General features: G+C 37.5%; 2 protein-coding genes across 2 annotated transcripts in view; one reads left to right on the top strand and one right to left on the bottom strand.

Annotated features, from left to right (window-relative positions):
• The window catches only part of LOC121378024 (myosin heavy chain, clone 203-like), a 37,838-nt gene extending 34,881 nt beyond the window's left edge, over positions 1-2,957 (bottom strand). Inside the window, exons 1-2 of the mRNA XM_041506121.1 lie at positions 2,577-2,957; positions 33-153 (exon numbers count right to left, since the gene is read on the bottom strand). Of these exons, the coding sequence (XP_041362055.1) occupies positions 33-153; positions 2,577-2,655 (200 nt within the window). The 5' untranslated portion in view covers positions 2,656-2,957. The remainder of the gene's footprint in view (positions 1-32; positions 154-2,576) is intronic.
• A 1,266-nt stretch (positions 2,958-4,223) lies between these two features.
• LOC121377623 (vacuolar protein sorting-associated protein 11 homolog) overlaps positions 4,224-13,932 on the top strand; it is a 49,140-nt gene continuing 39,431 nt past the window's right edge. Inside the window, exons 1-7 of the mRNA XM_041505687.1 lie at positions 4,224-4,249; positions 6,556-6,630; positions 7,423-7,596; positions 9,445-9,495; positions 10,345-10,410; positions 11,612-11,709; positions 13,603-13,744. Of these exons, the coding sequence (XP_041361621.1) occupies positions 4,235-4,249; positions 6,556-6,630; positions 7,423-7,596; positions 9,445-9,495; positions 10,345-10,410; positions 11,612-11,709; positions 13,603-13,744 (621 nt within the window). The 5' untranslated portion in view covers positions 4,224-4,234. The remainder of the gene's footprint in view (positions 4,250-6,555; positions 6,631-7,422; positions 7,597-9,444; positions 9,496-10,344; positions 10,411-11,611; positions 11,710-13,602; positions 13,745-13,932) is intronic.

Below are 13,932 nucleotides of genomic sequence, written 5' to 3'. Positions count from 1 at the left end.
TGTATGTGTATGCATAGTAAGCCGATACATACCTTAACATGGCAGATGACTGAGTACCTATACTCTTGCGAAGATGACCAGTGCTGGAACTCAGCCTTTCGTTCTTCTTAAAAATACCTGTCCCTTTGAATGACATGTCAGGCTTGGGCAGTCCTACAAGAAAATGGCGTCATCAGGTCTTTCTTTAAACAATGCTTTGACATATTCATGTCTTGACCGTAACTTTCTTCAGTAGTAGCCCACCGATCTACCAGGTTATAAAATCTGGTAGACCTCAGTAAAAATTGGTAGCCCCATAATTTTAATAATTTTTAAATTTTTAAAAAGAGAAAAAAAAAGTTAAATCATTTATTTTTATTTAAAATGTTGTTTTAGGTGTCTTGTTGATTGCGGAGTAACTGGGCGTGCAAAAACAAAAAATCTAGTAGCCCAGCGGACTACCAGGTTTAGACATCTGGTAGTCTGAGCAACAAAGAAAGAAAGAAATGTTTTATTTAACGACGCACTCAACACATTTTATTTACGGTTATATGGCGTCAGACATATGGTTAAGGACCACACAGATTTTGAAAGGAAACCCGCTGTCACCACTACATGGGCTACTCTGTCCGATTAGCAGCAAGGGATCTTTTATTTGCGCTTCCCACAGGCAGGATAGCACAAACCATGGCCTTTGTTGAACCAGTTATGGATCACTGGTCGGTGCAAGTGTTTTACACCTACACATTGAGCCTTGCGGAGCACTCACTCAGGGTTTGGAGCCGGTATCTGGATTAAAAATCCCATGCCTCAACTGGGATCCGAACCCAGTACCTACCAGCCTGTAGACCGATGGCCTACCACTACGCCGGTCTGAGTAACAAATCGATAGCTAAAACACTCTGGACTACCGCTAAGGTTGAGCCCTGCATATGTGGTCTGTGGAAAAGCTTATATTGAAAAAAAAAGCTAAAGTTTGTTTTGTTTGGGGAAGGACGTAGTCCAGTGGTAAAGCACTTGCTTGATACCCGGTCGGTTTGGGATCGATCCCTGTATGTGGGCCCATTGGGCTAATTCTTGTTCCAGCCAATGCACCATGACTGGTATATCAAAGGTCCATGGTATGTGCTATCCTGTCTGTGGAATGGTGCATATAAAAGATCTCTGGCAACTGATGGAAAAATGTAACGGGTTTCCTCTCTAAGACTATGTGTCAAAATTACCAAATGTTTGAAATCCAATAGCTGATGATTAATAAATCAATGTGCTCTAGTGGTGTTGTTAAACAAAACAAAACATCACCCAGGACTAGCTCTGCCACTTGCTATTTGCTCATTTTAAACACAAATGGCGATTTTTCTTTTAATTTGGCGAAATAATTTCATATAATGATTGAAACATTGTTGGAAAATAGTGGAGTGTTTCTGCAATTTGTGAAGTTCCACTGCACACCACAAGAGCGCATTGATTTATTAATCATCGGCTATTGGAAAAGAAAGAAATGCTTTATTTAACGATGCACTCAACACATTTTATTTACGGTTATATGGTGTCAGACATATGGTTACGGACCACACAGATTTTGAGAGGAAACCCGCTGTCGCCACTTCATGGGCTACTCTTTCCGATTAACAGCAAGGGATCTTTTATTTGAGCTTCCCACAGGCAGGATAGCACAAACAATGGCCTTTGCTGAACCAGTTATGGATCACTGGTCGGTGCAAGTGGTTTACACCTACCCACTGAGCCTTGCGGAGCACTCACTCAAGGTTTGGAGTCGGTATCTGGATTAAAAATCCCATGTCTCGACTGGGATCCAAACCCAGTACCTACCAGCCTGTAGACCGATGGCCTAACCATAATGCCACCGAGGCCGGTCGGCTATTGGATGTCAAACATTTGGTAATTTTGACAAATAGTCTTAGAGAGGAAACCCGCTATATTTTTCCATTAGTAGCAAGGGATCTTTCATATGTACTGGCCTCGGTGGCATCGTGGTAGGCCTGTATTTTAGTGTGTTAATCCTCAAATACAAAATATTGGACTTGAGTACTCGAGGGTCAAATTCGACCCAGACGGAGTACCTGACACTTACACTAGATGATAATGAGACTGAGAGTAAAACAGCATTATGCATCTTAATTCCAGCGCTGAACATGGATGCCAAATCATGCCATTTCATTCCATACATTTGACTTTTGTTTTCCCTACGTGTCCCATAGCCCTGTAATGTAACCGGCCTTAAGGATATGGCAAAGTGACATTTAAAAAAAATCTAATAAAAGAGTGCTCTTCCTTGCACGGGTACTCAAGTCCTGTTACTAGACTCGCCCTGTGCCCAAGTATTCATGAAGACCCTAGCTACATGCCTATGTCTGTTGTATGGACTGGTTTTCAAAATAAAAAGAGTTAACCACATGATTATGATAGGATTTTGACAAAATAGCATGCAATGTTTTGTTATTTGAGTTTGACATTACATTGTATAAAGAAAATAACAATGTTATTGAATGCATCAGTTGTTTGCAATCAGCATGCACAGTAGTTTTTTGTTGTCAATCATACAGTTCAGATGGTTTTTGATAGATTGAGGATACCTTTGTTACGTATAAAATCTGCACTTCTTGCCGGAGAAGGACTTCTTGATCTCAGTGATATTCCCCTTCTTTCTGCCATGATGTACAACAAACTGACAAGAAGAATATTCTTGAAAAATTAAAGGTTCGGGCTAACGTGAAAAGGCAAGTGTCAAATTTTTTATATTATCCGAGAAATTTGATACACGAAAATATGTTGATCAATACTATAAAGAGCCTAAAACTTTGACATGCAACGCACAAATACCACCAATTATTTATAGCAACTATTGCATGTTGGCATTTTTTTTTTACAACCTACAAACAAATAATTTTACTTAAAAATTAAATTATATGGGTCATTGTCAGATTTTGACACTTGAAAACAAGTCGAAACGCAGAAAATCGTTAACCGGCAACGTCAAATACTAATCAACGTACCGCTATTGCCGTTGGGTTTGGGTTTGTTTTGTTGTTGTTGTTGTTTTTTTGTTTGTTTGTTTTGTTTGTTTTTTGTGGGGTTTTTTTTTTTTGGGGGGGGGGGTTGTTGGGGGTTTGGGGGGTCGGGTTTTTTATTTATTTATTATTTTGATGTTATTCTTGAGCCCACTTTAAAGTGTGTACTAAAATACTGAACATTACATTTGACGTGGGCGGTGGTCTTAGTGTGGATTATTAATTAATAAATTATTAAATAAACTTCATATAGATCTACTTTTTGTTCTAAGACCACGCTCCCTTTAAATTCACGATTGTGCAGTGCCGGATTTATACGGTGGCAAAGGGGGCAATTTCCCCGGGGTTCCTGTCAGAGCCCCCCCACCCCCCCCCCCCACCCCCCACCCCGACTAAGGATTTCCTTTATAAAAAAAATATATAATAATTATAAAATTAGTTCTTTTTTTGGTAATGTAATTTAATTTCTATGTTGAGGGTCTCCCGAACCTGAAGTGCCTCGGGCCCCCGAACCTGAAGTACCCCGGGCCCCTGCCCCGGACTCCCCAAGGTCTAAATCAGGCCCTGCGTTCTTGTCCCTGAGTCACAGTGACCGTAATAATGGTTGCATGATAAAGTGCGGGGTTTTTTTTAATTAGTGTGTTGAATCTTCTACGGTGGGGGCGGAACCTAGTTCAATGGTAAAGCGCTCGCCTGATGTCCAGTCGGTCTGGGATTGATCCTCGTAGATGGACCCATTTGGCTATTTCTCGTTCCAGCCAGTGCATCATAATTATCAAAGGCCGTGTTGTATGCTATCCTGCCTGTGGGATGGTGCATATAAAATAGGCTATCTCTTGCTACTGATGGAAAAATGTATCAGGTTTCCTCTATAAGACTACACGTACAAATTACAAAATGTTTGACATCCAATAGCCGATTATTGATATATCAATGTGCTCAAGTGGTGTCGTTAAACCAAACAAACTTTTTAATTTGAATCTTAGGTCGCTATAAATCGTTTAGATAGTAGTACTTTGTTTTTCCAGAAACATGTAGAGTAAGTTTAAACTTAATTATACGAATTTTATTACGATCAGTTATTTGAATGCTTTCTGTCAGATTAAAGATGTATAATATTCCATATAATATGTATATAGTATATTTTCAAGATTCATGCTAATGTTATTCTTTGGAATTTGTTATAGCTTTGTCTTAATTTTGACAAGGTCAAGGACGAAAATATGGCTTTTTTGCAAGTAGGCGTATAATATTAATAATATTTTAAAAACATTTAATGACATGTCATAAATATTTTCATACTCAATATATTCTTCTAAAATGGTAGCATACAGATACCTCTGAATAATTTTAATTCAGAAATACGTTTTAGAAGTAGAATGCGGATGTAAAAATATCCTCGTCTATCCCGTTTTCGATAGTTTTAATTAAAAAAGGGACCAAGAGAAATTTTTATAGATATATATATATAATAAGAATGAATAATTGGGTTGGTGGCAGGCTCTAAAGGTTTGCAACCCGGGGAGACCTTATGACACTTAAATTTTTAAAACCAAAATCGCACACTGGCCTGGTGATAGGCAGCAATTCTGGGAAGGACTTTCCTTTGGCACTGTCACTAAGTTGACTAGCCCGAGTACTCTGACTGTAAGAGAGCTAGACGGACATTTGGACATAAACACGCTCTCATTACAGTCAGAGACCAACCTATGTCTTTTTTTGGCAATTCCTGACTACCAAACTGTAGGCAACGAGTCCCACTCTAATACCACAACAATCCTATGTTTGACGTCAAATACCTTTACATCAATCATTTTCGAGTTAAGTGATAAAAAAAAAATCCACATATTAATCACTAATACACATACTACAGAAAGAAACCCGACAGCACCCACATTCAGCTACGCTTCGTGACACTCTGTCGCAACAATTGCAAAGCTCGGCGATCTATTTCGAGACTGGGCGATTCCGCCTTGTGCAGCAGTTACAGGGGTCATCTCATAAGAGGAGGCAGTACGTAACACATACTTTTGCCGTATCCTGTCGATAACACCCCAAATGTATCCTTCAAATTCAAATGGAAATCAATAATGTGTAATTGTTTTTGGTTTAATGACGTAATGAAATCCAAATTCATCCAAAACGGCATTAGCCAACTCTTCCATGTTGTAACTTCGCTTGATATGAGACGGCCCCTGTAACTGCTGCACAAGGCGGAATCGCCCAGTGCGCGATCACGTGGTCTACGTCTCGAAATAGAACGCCGAGCTTTGCAATTGTTGCGACGGAGTGTCACGAAGCGTAGCTGAATGTGGGTGCTGTCGGGTTTCTTTCTGTAGTATGTGTATTAGTGATTAATATGTGGATTTTTTTTTTATCACTTAACTCGAAAATGATTGATGTAAAGGTATTTGACGTCAAACATAGGATTGTTGTGGTATTAGAGCGGGACTCGTTGCCTACCGTTTGGTAGTCAGGAATTGCCAAAAAAAGACATAGGTTGGTCTCTGACTGTAATGAGAGCGTGTTTATGTCCAAATGTCCGTCTAGCTCTCTTACAGTCAGAGTACTCGGGCTATAAGTTGACTAACCCTAACCCTAACCCTAACTCTATTTATTATAAGTATTTATAATGTTCTCTATACGTGACAGTGCCAAAGGAAAGTCCTACCTTGTCGCAGATGGATATAATTCAGAGCTTGAATTAACTTAACAATGGCACTTATGGCATCTGCCATCGTTGAGATATAACTTGCCATCGGTGAGGAACATCACTGATGGCATTTTTCTGTGTAAAGCTCCTCAACGATGGCAAACTGTATCTACCTGGTGTATATTATCTGCTAGTATTTAACATTTGTGTTTAAAATATGTTTACATACAGCAAAATAACAGTATTAATCTTTTAGTCATATTGATTTGCTGCAAAGTCATTTTGAAAACAACCCTAAAAATTTCCATTGGTGGGCTGTTTCACTCGATGGCAATATTTATAAAATATCTACGTTCAAGCCCTATAATTGCTCTCTACTTTTAGAGATAACTATACTGAAAACATCCATCAGAATACACTCAAAAGGTCCATATTGCTTGCATTCTTGTATATATTAGAACATCTTGATAGAGGCCCAGTGTTTACAAGGTTAGACGTGTGATATTACAGTTATTGTATGTACATAATTTGCATGCATGTTTTAGGTTGTTGTTTTCTCAATACATCAGGCTTTTTGCCATAAAATTATTTTAGGGTACATATTAAAAACAAAACAGATCATAAGTGCCCCAACTAGATGGTTATGGGTTTGAAATATTTTGAAATTGAACATTGCAGTTCATGTGCTTTGATAAATTATCAACAGCAATTCTCAGACTATAATATTTTAAAAAATGATTTAAAAACATTTCTTTCTAAAAATTATATCCATTAATTTCCAAAATCTTAAGGTACGTAATTTTACCCTTCATACCCTCTGGCAGAAACCATGGCATGTTATACATGTAGGTACATACTATAGTATTTAGTGGTTTGCAATTTCATTTTCAGTGGCGGAGGTTTAACTTCTTTGACAAGGAAGCTGTCAAAGACCCAGAAACAGATCAAATATTTAACCAGTTGAAGGTAAGTATGAGGAAATTTATTTATTCAGGCCTCTCAAATTTATGTATTAAACCATTTATAGGTGATACAAAAACTAATTTAGGCAACAGGGATTTTTTTTCTTCAAAATCTTGATTAGCGATATTTCAAGTCTGTTGAAAATTGATTAGCAGTGGCCTAGATTCCATATATGCAGGTATGCAGCTGCGTACCACCTGAGATTACAAATATTTTTTTAAAATTAAAATATATGATGTAAACGCACAGCCAATAGCATTTTATTCCATCGCCGAAAAAGTCTGCGTACCACTTGAAAATCGCAAGCTAGGCCCCTATATATATATATTTGTTTAATTAATATGACATACATGTGTAAGATAAATATGGTGTATTCATTTGGTATTCCTTTCCATTATCCAGTATATAAATAAAATAATGAAATACTAATAATAATGATTCTTTATAAATGTAAAATGGTGACATATATATTAGATAAATTGCAGGTAAATTCCTTGCAATCTACATAATTGTGATAATATGGAAAAAAACCTAAACAAATAACAAAGCATAATGAACATTATATACCTGTACATATATATGTATCTGTACAGTAATTATAACAACATTGAAATTGCAAGAAATAGACATACATGATAGATATATTTGCATTATGATGGCTGCATGCACATAATATTATACATACATGTGTGCATGTATATTTTATTAATTACATTAAATTGACCAAATTGTTTTTATTTGTGTGTTGTTAAGTATACCCTGTACATGCTCACTGATTTTTTAAATTATTCGCAGGATACCAATGTGTCGGTATGTGAAAGTGGGCGTGGCCAGCTTGTGATTGGCGACTTTGAGGGGAATATGTTCTTCATTAACCGACAGCTTCAGGTGACATCTTTCAAGGCGTATGAAATCCGTGTCTCTCATCTTTACCAGATGAAACATCAGAATATTCTACTGTCAATTGGAGTGAGTACTATTTACATGTAATTTACCAATTAAGGTTCAAGCATGCTGTCCTGGGCACACACCTCAGTTATCTGGGCTGTCTGTCCAGGACAATGGGTTAGTTGTTAGTTGGTTAGTTGTTAGTGAGAGAGACGAGGGTGTAGTGGCCTTATACCTACCCATTGAGCCTTTAAGAACTCTCTCTAGGTTGGAGACGGTACCGGGCTGCGAACCCTGTACCTACCAGCCTGTTGTCTGATGGCCTAACCACTGCGCCACTGACGCCGGTGGGTTTCTGCCAAAGATTTATTCTAGGCTATGCTGTCAATGGAGTGCGAAGCCTGCCATTGCTCATGGCAAAGTTATGGTTATTTAAAAAATCATTTCAACAGTGTCATAATGTATATAGAGAATACTACATGAGTGGCCATTAGATGCAATTTATCTTACAGTGAAATGTTTTAAAAAGTATCAAACGAGCAAAAGTGAGTTGGATACGTTTTTTTAAACAACGAGTTGTAAAATAAATGGTATCTAACGGACACAAATATTGTATTCTATTTTTTCCATATATCCTGAAAAAATAGTTTTAAAATAAATTTAAATGTCTTTTCCAATGAAAACCTTTTTACAGCTCTAGTGCTTATAGTTAACTTGTGTTGTGTGTCACGGACAAGTCAATTTCCAGTTATCTTGTATGTCACAGGGTGACTTATTCTACCTTTCTGGGGGTTTTCACTGGATTGTATTACATTGGTGACCTGGTCATCATCTAGGAGCAGCCAGTTGTAAGTCTTTAAAATGTTAGCACACATATATGTGTTAACAAGTATGTGTTATCAAGAATAACAATGTTCTCACCAACTAGGTGTGTAAGAAATATAAAGTACATTAAATACTCTGATGTAATACTCTTTGTGTCTTTGTAATAAATTGTGTTTAAAGCAGGGGTGGGAATCCTCCTCAAATCGGCTGTTTTCCTCTCATGGAACATTGCGTTCCTCACATTTTAATCGTCCTTTCCTCCAAAATGTGTCAGATGGCACAGATTTTAACCTAGGATTTCAAGAATATCCGGGACCCCTCTAGATTTCCTTTTTTTTACAGTTCACCCATTCCCACCCCTGTTAAAGTCATACAGGAACATTTAAACAACTTTTTAACATTAAACAAAAATTATAACTGAAAATTTATTACCATAAAATGTTTAGAGTATGCATTTTTACCTATTTTACCCTCTGGAAAGATTCCTGCCTGCATCTACCCACGGCAATCAGCAATGCCGTGGAGATTGTCGTGGAGTTTTAAATTTACCACAGCTCTTGTTTTGCTGTGGACTGTATTTTAAATAACTTTCCACTCCTGATGTGTATGCAGGGGTTTTTTTTCTTATCCAAACCAATACCCCATGACTGGTAGATCAAAGGCCATGGAAATTTTGTATATAGCCAGGGATTCTAGAATTTTTTATAAAATCCACTAGCCATGAGATCAGTGATTAATTTTTTTTTACTAGCCATGATTAAAAAATCACTAGCCTTACTTTACTTTAAGTTGATACAATTTTACTAAAGAATAGTAAATATTGGATATGTCGCCTAAAGAGAAAGGTATAGCTTAAAAACACTAACATTGGGGGGGGGGGGGGGAATTTACTAATTTTTCATAGACTTATAGCCCCTTGAAAGTTCTTAGGAGATACACAAATATTGGTGGGTACATGTATTGAATTAGCAGTACTCTCAGAAATGCTTGTTTTCACTGATTGTTTCTTTTCATTTCTTCATGGTACATATAGGCCTTTTGTGGTAGGCTGCAAAACAAATCTCCTTTGACAGCAAATATTTCTGTTCTTTTTGTATTTAACAGGAAGATGAACAAGGCATAAATCCTCTGATTAAAGTATGGAATCTTGACAAGGTAAGAAATGGGTAGTATAAAATGTGCAGAGGTGTCGTTACTTGTAAACAAACATTCCTTTCTTTTCCCTTTGAATTCCATCATATTTCGGGGGCGGGACGTAGCTCAGTGGTACAGAACTCGCCTGATCAATTCCCGTTCGTAGACCAATTGGGCTATTTCTCGTTCCAGCCAGTTCTCCACAACTGGTGTAATAAAGACCGTGGTATGTCCTATTCTGTCTGTGGATGGTGCATATAAAAGACCCCTTGCTGCTAATCGAAAAGAATAGCCCATGAAGGGTTTCCTCTCTCAATATCTGTATGGTCCTCAATCATAAGTCTGACACCATATAACTGAAAATAAAATGTGTTGAGTGCGTGCTAAGTCCTGCCCCCTCTAAGTAGTCGGATCAGCTTTATTATACAGAGACCAGGGGCCCTATTTTCGAAACCATCTTAGCGCTACGAAATCGTAAAACCGTCGTAGGTTGTGATGTCACTACAGCGCACGCCATAGTGACGTCATAGCTTACGATGATTTCACAATTTCGTAGACTAAGATAGCTTCGAAAATAGGGCCCTGTGGAGGAAGTTAAGACAGGCAGGCAGATAGATGGTGGTATGGGAAGCTTAGAAGACAAGAGTCAGAGAAATCTGACTGACAGTGTCGAAAGAGATTGAAATCGTGGGAGAAAATGGTAGGCAGAGGGTGATAGATGAAAAAAAAGAAAGAAGTCTTATGCAGAGCTCCAATTATCCAAGGTGTTTTCTGTACAGAAAATGACTGTTAAGAAAAACAAATTAACAATAGATGAGATATTTAATATTATTATGGAATTCTTGTTGTACATTTTTTCTTTACTTGTAGATGGATCGAGGAAGTCCAGTTTGCACAAGAATAACCAGGGCCATTCCGGGTAACAAGCCAACTCCTGTGAGTTCTAGGTTTTAAATTTTATATTTTATATACTCTGTCAGGGCTTCTGCCAGAGAGTGAAACAGGTGTGGCGCCATACCCAAAGTTTTTGGCAGATTTAATTTTTTTAAGTTAACTTTTTCACAAAATTAATTACTCTTATCATTACTGTATGATTTTCTTATACTTAACCCATTTTCTTTCTGGAGGAGGCCCCCCATACACCCCTGGGTGTGTAACCTAATTTTCCATTCCTTTTTCTTCTAAAAATAAGTAATTAATTACCTAATGCACTGAGGAGTCATGACCTAATTTTCGTCTTCTTTTTTTTTATTCTTTAAAAAAAATTAATTACATCATATGTTGGGATCTGATTTTCATTTTCTTTCCTATAAAGTGGCGTCGTGGTTAGCCATCGGTCTACAGGCTGGTAGGTACTGGGTTCGGATCCCTGTCGAGGCATGGGATTTTTAATCCAGATACCGACTCCAAACCCTGAGTGAGTGCTCCGCAAGGGTCAGTGGGTAGGTGTAAACCACTTGCACCGACCATTAATCCATAACTGGTTCAGCAAAGGCCACGGTTTGTGCTATCCTGCCTGTGGGAAGCGCAAATAAAAGATACCTTGCTGCCTGTCGTAAAAAGAGTAGCCTATGTGGCGACAGCGGGTTTCCTCTAAAAAAAACAGTGTCAGAATGACCATATGTTTGACGTCCAATAGCCGATGATAAGATAAAAAATCAATGTGCTCTAGTGGCGTCGTTAAATAAAACAAACAAACAAACAAACTTTCCTATAAAACAAACATTAATTACACAATGTGCAAGAGGACAGGATGTAGTCCAGTGGTCAAGTGCTCGCCTGATGCGCGGTTGGTTTGGGATCGATCTACATTGGTGGGCCTATTGGTATGTGCTATCCTGTCTGTGGGATAGCACATATAAAAGAACCCTTGCTACTAATGAAACAAATGTAGCGGGTTTCCTCTCTAAGACCATATGTCAGAATTACCAAATGTTTGACATCCAGTAGCCGATGATTTCTAAATCAATGTGTTCCATAGAGTCGTTAAACAAAACGTTTTTTACACAATGTGCTGTTTTTGTTAATGAATATAATTTGTAATTTTTCTTTTCTAAAAAACGTTTTTTGGGGTGTTTTTTTAAACTATGTGCTGTTTTTGTTAATGAATATAATTTGTAATTTTCCCTTTCTCCAGGTGACCTGTGTGAGTGTTCATGAGAATCTGAATTTCATGGCTGTCGGTTTCGAGAATGGTGCTGTCGTCGTGTACAAGGGAGATGTCACTAGAGAAAGGTAAACATGACATACATGTACCCCTCACAGAAAAGGTGAAATTTTGAAATATTTTTTTAAAATGGACACTGAGTTTGTTTAGATTATTCTACAAACCTGCAACACATGGACAAAGTTACAATAGAGTGAAACAAGAGTTTGTTATGTTGAAATGTGGAAATACCCTTAAAAATAAACAAGAACAAGTCTCCATAACAGTTACTTCTCAGAGGTATGTGCATTTTTTAGATGCCCATCAATGATGGCGGTTTGACACGTACTATTACTAGGTCACTCCGACCTACTTTTCACAGTCTACTGCACATAACAGTAAATCCTATCAAACCTCATGGGATGGAGGTGTGTCGTGTTCTATTACTAGGTCACTGTGACCTACTTTTCATGGTCTACTGCACATAACAGTAAATCCTATCACACCTCATGGGATGGAGGTGTGTCGTGTTCTATTACTAGGTCACTTTGACCTACTTTTCATGGTCTACTGCACATAACAGTAAATCCTATCAAACCTCATGGGATGGAGGTGTGTCGTGTTCTATTACTAGGTCACTGTGATCTACTTTTCAAGGTCTACTGCACATAACAGTAAATCCTTGTCCAAATGATATTTTGCATTCAGATGCATACAGGACCATCAAACAACTTGGGATGGTTGTTGGTCCAAAACAAACTGTTCATCCATCCCATTGCAAACATTTCACATAATTAGAATTGAATCACATCCCTAACATATTAATTAATATAAATATGGTTTTCCATCAAATATCTGGTGGGCGTATCATGTACTTCACCGGTACTCTTGTTAAAATATGAAGAATTAATTTTGTGGTATTAGAAACACCAGGATGACCAGAAACACTTTGGATGTTTGGACATTGATAATTTAAATAAGAAAATCTCATTAATGTCGGATTTCAATTAACAAAAACACCTCTAATATGCTGTAGTGTTTAAAAACCTAACATCTGTTACTTTAAAATGTGTATGAAAAGTGTGAATTTGTAAGTGGGAGATTGAATGTTTAAATAAACACACACAAAATACTAAATAAAATAAGTTTGAATAATAATGAATACACTACACCAAATGATAAATCAGTCATTAAAACAAATTAAAATAACTTGTTCTGTGTTGTGCTTAGAATGCTTTTAATAGTACTCAAACTTTGGGACATTAAACACAATCACAATGGGCACCATTCCCTACCATTCTACAGAGGCTATGTCAGTTTTTATTCCCAATTTTAGAGTAAAAAATTCCCAATCTGAATGTAAATCTCATTCACTTGGCAAACCTTCCCTCCCCAATAACGTTTTGTAATGCACAATAGATATATTTATTTGAATAAACACAAGTACATGTATATACATATATCAGGGCTTCTTGAATTTTTATAAAAATCCACTAGCCATGGGATCAGTGATTTTAACGGCCATGATTAAAAATTCACTAGCCCTACTTTAAGTAAATATAATTTTACTAATAGGAATAATCGGATATGTCCCCTAAAGAAGGAGATAGAGCGTAAAAACCCTTTGATTGGGGTGGCGGGGTGGGGGGGGGGGGGGGGGGGGGGGGACAGGATATTCATATTTACAAAATACACATAAATACAGCATTTGACAACTTGTGTGTTTTTCACTAGCCCTCGGGCATGGCAGTAATAGTTATTTACTAGCCCAACATTGAATATCACTAGCCATGGGAGTGGGGCTACCATATGGTTAACTTGGCTTAATAAGATGTTTTTCAAATCCCAAGTTTTGGTAAAACGGCACTAAAAATTCCCAATTTCAAAGCCATGGGTGTCAAGTGAAATTTTAGAAATACAGTCCTGTATAAAGATTCTCAAAATCACTTTTATGGTTTAACAATTTTTTTTTTTCTCTGCAGACACAGTAAATCCAGGATTGTGTATGAAACCAACAAACCAATAACGGGACTCACTTTCAAGACTGGAGGAAAAGAGGTCATTCTGTTTATTACAACCGAAGCGACTATTTTATCAGTTAACATCACAGCTAAGGATCAGAAGGTTAGAGAAAAAGAAGACTTGTGTTGGTGGCTGTGTTAAGCCATTGGCATTACATCGTTCACATGGGACATGGAAACACTGGACAGTCGAAAATTTGCAAATGTTATTTTCCTGGCCTGGGTGGAATGTAGCCCAGTGGTAAAGCACTCGCTCTATCCTCGTCAGTGGGCCCATTGGGCTGTTTCTCA

The sequence above is a fragment of the Gigantopelta aegis genome, chromosome 7 (assembly GCF_016097555.1).
Source record: "Gigantopelta aegis isolate Gae_Host chromosome 7, Gae_host_genome, whole genome shotgun sequence".
Taxonomy (NCBI): Eukaryota; Metazoa; Mollusca; class Gastropoda; order Neomphalida; family Peltospiridae; genus Gigantopelta; species Gigantopelta aegis.
This window is presented reverse-complemented; position numbering and strand designations above follow the sequence as displayed.